Genomic DNA, 5,355 nt, shown 5'->3' on the forward strand with positions numbered 1-5,355 from the left:
GATGGAGTGGCGGTCTTGCATGAGACGGTACATGAAATGCATTCTAAGAAATTAAATGGGGTTATTTTGAAACTAGATTTTGAAAAGGCGTATGATAAAGTTAAGTGGTCGTTTCTACAAGCAAACACTCGGGATGAAAGGTTTTTCTCCGGAGTGGCGCGCTCCGATAAATGATTTTGTGTATGGTGGTAGTGTCGCAATCCGGGTCAATGATGACACCGGTCACTATTTCCAAACACGAAAAGGGTTACGCCAAGGAGATCCGTTATCACCGATGTTGTTTAACATTGTAGCGGATATTCGGCTATACTCATAGAGCGGGCTAAGGCCGATGGCCGGATTGAAGGTGTGATTCCACATCTAGTTGATGGTGGCTTATCTATACTTCAATACGCCGATGATACAATTCTATTTATGGATCATGATCTTGAAAAAGCTCAAAACTTGAAATTAATCTTGGCGGCCTTTGAGCAATTGTCGGGATTGAAAATCAATTTCCATAAGAGTGAATTGTTCCGCTTCGGTGATGCCCAAAATGATGCGACTCGTACGCGAGTTGTTTGGTTGTGGGCAAGGCCAATTTCCGATTCGTTATTTGGGTATACCGATTCATTATCGGAGACTTACAATCGCGGAATGGAAATTAGTGGAAGAAAGACTACAAAAACGCCTTAGTAGCTGGAAAGGCAAGTTGCTTGTCCCTAGGTGGAAGATTGATACTCATTAATTCGGTACTCACAAACATGGTAGTCGTATATGTTATCATTTTTCATCTTACCAAAAGGAATTCCGCATAAACTCGATTATTATCGATCCAGATTCTTTTGGCAAGGGGACGAGTGAGAAAAAGAAATATCGACCTGGTTAAGTGGAGTATAGTTTGTAGTCCCAAAGACCAAGGTGGGCTTGGAGTTCATGACTTGGAAGTCAAGAATTCGGCCCTATTGGGAAAATGGTCTGTTTAAGCTCCTCACTCGAGGATGGGACTTGCAGACTATCCTTCGGCGAAAGTATATCGGTTCGAAGACATTATCCCAAATGGTTTGGAAACCAGGGGATTCTCACTTACGGGCCGGGCTAATGGCGACTAAAAATGAATTTTTTCGCCATGGCACTTTCTCAATCGAAATGGAGCACAAATACGTTTCGGGAAGATGCTTGGCTTGACAACGCACCCCTCGGTGAACGAGTATCCAGCTCTTTATAGGATTGTTCGTCGTCAAGGTGATACCATTGCTACCGTAATGGCTACCTCACCCCCGAATGTGACGTTCGAGACGGGTTTTACTTGGACAAAGACTCGCGGCATGGAATACCTTAATTCAACGGCTCGGGGATATTCAATTATCGGACGAACCGGATGAATTTAGATGGAACCTTCATGCCAACGGTGCTTTCTCTCGTGAAATCTTTCTACAACGCGATCCTTCTTTCGATCTACCAGTTGATAATAATAAAAAGATTTGGAAGATGAAGATACCATTAAAAATTAAAATTTTTGGATGGTATCTTCGTCGAGGGGTGATCCTCACCAAAGATAATCTTGTTAAGCGTAATTGGCATGGAAGTACTCGATGTGTTTTCTGTCAACAGGACGAAACAATCAAGCATTTGTTCTTCCAGTGCCAATTCGCGAGATCTATATGGTCGATCATCCAAGTAGCGTCTACCTCGTATCCTCCGACTAGTGTTGCCAATGTATTTGGTAATTGGCTCCATGGTGTTGATTCAAGGTTTAAGTTGCTTCTTAGGGTGGGCGCACAATAGTTATCCGAGCGCTTTGGCTATGTAGAAACGACAAGATTTTTAATGATAAAAATTGCTCTTTGTTGCAGGTCATCCTGCAGATGTACGCGTATTCTCCGTTCGTGGTTACCTCTTCGCCGAGTGGAGAACCAGACACTGTTTACGGAGGCTCTGTACACGGTTGGAGGTCATGCAGCGAGGATACTTTTTCCCAACATGGGTGGCAGCATAGTCCTACGGATAGATGCCCCACCTACTTCTTAGGCGTTATATGTTTCATCTTGATGTGTATCTCGCCTAGTTTTTGTTTTTATCACTTTCGAACCTGAGACAACATAAACGGCTGTGTGCATCCTGGTTATGCAGAGGCTGGATGTAATTGCTTATAAAAGTAATGAAAGCATCCTTTATCGAAAAAAGCTGCTAAATGTTCGTTCGTTCTTGTACTAATACTTGTAGAGTGATAGCGATTACTAGCAACTAACAGTTCATCTCGATGCGCGCCTAAAAAGGATGAACACATCCGATCTGAGCGCGTCTGGCCGTTGGAAATTTCGCGGGAAGAACGGGCGAGCACAACACAGCTAGCGGGAACAGAGGAGGTGCGTGCCACGCCGTGAGGGCATGGATGGGTTCACAGGAATCTCGGGCCGTCCGTTGCGGCGGTGGTGGTCATCATCATCATGCGCGCGAAGTCCTGGAAGCCGACGAAGCCGTCGCCGTCGGCGTCGACGCCGCCGATCATGCGCCTGCAGTCGTCGAGGCTGCAGCCGTCGGCCCCGGCGCCGAGGATGGCGACCATGACGCCGCGGAGCTCCTCGGCGTCGATGCGGCCGTCACCGTCCGCGTCGAACACGCGGAAGGCCTCCATCAGCTCGTCCTCGGGGCCGGAGCCGTCCTCGGCGGCGGCGATGGCCGCCACGGCGTCGAGCTCGTCGTCGGAGAGCTCGCCGTGGCCGAGGCGCCGGAGCACGGCCGCCAGCTCCCGCCGCGAGATCTTGGCCGGGAGCACCGACCGAGGGGTGGTCGACCTCGCCAGCGCGCCCTCGTCCGACGAGGAGGAGGAGGCCGACGCCGTGGACGCGAAGGACGGCGCCTCGCTCCGGGAAATGCCCCGCTGCTTGCTGCCGTCCTTCTTGCCCCGCTTCGGGGACGGGATGGACAGCTTCCTGGCCAGCGACTGCATGGACAGCTTCATCTCGGCTCGATCAAGAAACAACAGCAATGGAATGGAGAAGGTAGAGGGGTCAGTCAGGCAGGGGATGGTGGGGGATGCAGGTGAGGTTGAGGATGGATTGAGATATGAGGTGGTGGAGGTGGGGGGCGATAAATAGGCGACGAACGGAGTGGAAGTGAGCTTCGCGGAAGCATCCTCGCCTCCGCGGGACTAGCGATTTTTGGTTTCAACATGGATTGCTGCGTCCCGCTCACGTCCGCTTCGTTTGGTTCGTTCGTTCAGGGTATTTTACCCTTTTTATTTTCTTGATGAGAGTGCTGCTGCGGATTTTAGCCTACCTTTATGCGGAAGGCCGTTTACCGTGGGAGCGGGCTGGATGGGTTTGTTCTATCATAGGGCCATCTCCAACGAGACGATCCATCCTGCGTCCGGCGCAGCTAGAAAATTTATCGAATTAGACAAAATCTTGGCCTATCGCGTAGACGTATCCTAAAATCGGATGGCCGTGGCACCCGGGATAACCCACAATCGGCCATTGTCTGCACGTTCGCATGCCCACCGAAACAGACGCAAACGACGCGCAGGCGTGTCGATTTGGGTCTATCCATTAGAGATGGTCTAAGAGCATCTCCAACGCGGCGACCCATCCCGCGTCCGCGCGTCCGGATGGGTCGAACCAGATAAAACCGGGGCCCAACGCGGCCACGCATCGCAAATGCGGATGGTCGCGGTGGCAGGAGAGGGAGCTCCGCCTCACGGGGAGGCGCAGCTCCGGGCTGCTGCGGCGGAGCGCCGGACCCGCACTCGACCTAGGAGGAGGCCATGTGGTCGCCGTGGCCGGAGTCCCCGGCGCGGTCGAGCCACAACAGCGCCTCACCGCCCAGGGACGTCGTCGACGGCGACGGCGACGAGGTCCACAGGGACTAGGCGGCGCACTGGCGGCCACCTTGTCCTCCTCAAACCCTAGGATAGGGTTTTTAATTTTAAAGCCCATATAGAGGGCTTCTTTTGGTAGTTTAAATTTTCCCAAAATAGGACATATGTACAAATTTACCTAAAATAGGGCATATGTTTAATGAAAGTTCGTTAGGTTTAAAGTGTTTCCTGTCTTTTTGTTTTTCTTACAATATGTGATGCGTCCGCGCGTTGGGCGCAGCGTGCGACCCAAATGGACACGCGGACGCGGGCCGCTGTCCGAATATCCGTGCAGCCACCCAAACGGCCTAAAATGGACGGTCCAGCGCGTCCGTTTGGGTCGCAGCGTTTGAGATGCCCTAAGAGCATCTCTAGTCACCTGTCTGAATCGAGCGCCAGGTCGAGTGTTTGGAGAATGCCATCGTGTGATCATGCTTCTAGGCGCATCTGTTTCTAGCCGCGTCTCCCAAACGAGGCTCCAAATTTTTTTATTCTACGATGATTATATTTTACAAGTTTGAATGAAAAACGGCTACGTGGTCGCCCTAACCTACTTGCCGTCCCTCGAAGCGCTTGATGGTCCTGCCCCGTCGTTGCCTTCCTCCCTCTTTTGCTTCTCCACCGCCGCCCGTCGCTCCCTCTATTACGTGGTCGCCAGGGCGCGATGGGCTGCCGCATCCTCCAGGAGCGCCTCGTTGGCATCATCCTCGGCCTTCTTCGGCATCTCGAAGGACGCGAGGATGGCCCTCTGCTATGTACCGCCGGCCCACTCTCGTCATCATCGTCGTCTCCCGCCGTTAATGCTGCTCCGCGTTGAAGGCCATCAAAATAAGATTTTTTATTCTTTGCTCGAAGAAGGTGTCTTGTAACTTCACCGCCTCCGCAATGTACTTGAATAAGTCTGTCCACATCCGAAACCGGCGATGGAAGTAGCGCTCGGGATATATGGTCGGCTCATCAAAATAGTTGTGCATAAACCAACATTCGGCATTGGTCATTTCTCTCTTGAGTGTCTCCCGTCCAATGACTGAACCGCCATGCTTCTGTGGCTTGTTCTTGTGCACGTGCAATGCAAGCACCATGGCTATGTATTCTTCCTCCTCCATGTAAAACTCTTCGTCGAACGTGGTGTAGTAATAATGATGCATGTAAAATGCATACATGAACTTTGTCCTTTATCATGTTGAATTCTCACATATTTTCACCATATATGATGATAATACCATGTTTTATATTGATTTATGGCGATTTACCAATGATCCCCTTTATTTGGTTTATAACTCAGGAGAACAAGAATTCTCAATTTCGCGTATTTTTCACTTTCAGATATCTATAAGGAGTCAAATTGACCTGAGATTTTTGGAGAGTCATTTTTCATCGGGAGAAGCACCCTAGAACCTGGAAGCACACCTGGATGGGCGTGAGGCCCAAAAGAGACCAGGTAGCGCGCCCAGACATGTAGGGTGCGCCACCCGAGGTCTTTCGGCCGTCGATAGTCCAATTCACTTGATTACTTT

General features: G+C 50.6%; 1 protein-coding gene across 1 annotated transcript; it reads right to left on the reverse strand.

Moving 5' to 3' along the window:
* Positions 1-2,170: 2,170 nt before the first annotated feature.
* Positions 2,171-3,112, reverse strand: LOC124665470 (probable calcium-binding protein CML35). Its single transcript, XM_047202883.1, has one exon. The coding sequence runs from the start codon at positions 2,942-2,944 to the stop codon at positions 2,381-2,383; it is 564 nt and encodes a 187-aa protein (XP_047058839.1). The 5' UTR covers positions 2,945-3,112; the 3' UTR covers positions 2,171-2,380.
* Positions 3,113-5,355: the final 2,243 nt, after the last annotated feature.

The sequence above is a fragment of the Lolium rigidum genome, chromosome 6, assembly GCF_022539505.1.
Source record: "Lolium rigidum isolate FL_2022 chromosome 6, APGP_CSIRO_Lrig_0.1, whole genome shotgun sequence".
Lineage (NCBI taxonomy): Eukaryota > Viridiplantae > Streptophyta > Magnoliopsida > Poales > Poaceae > Lolium > Lolium rigidum.

Coding starts and splice junctions, on each gene's coding strand:
- LOC124665470 (XM_047202883.1), bottom strand. CDS start 2,944: ATGAAGCTGTCCATGCAGTCGCTGGCCAGGAAGCTGTCCATCCCGTCC.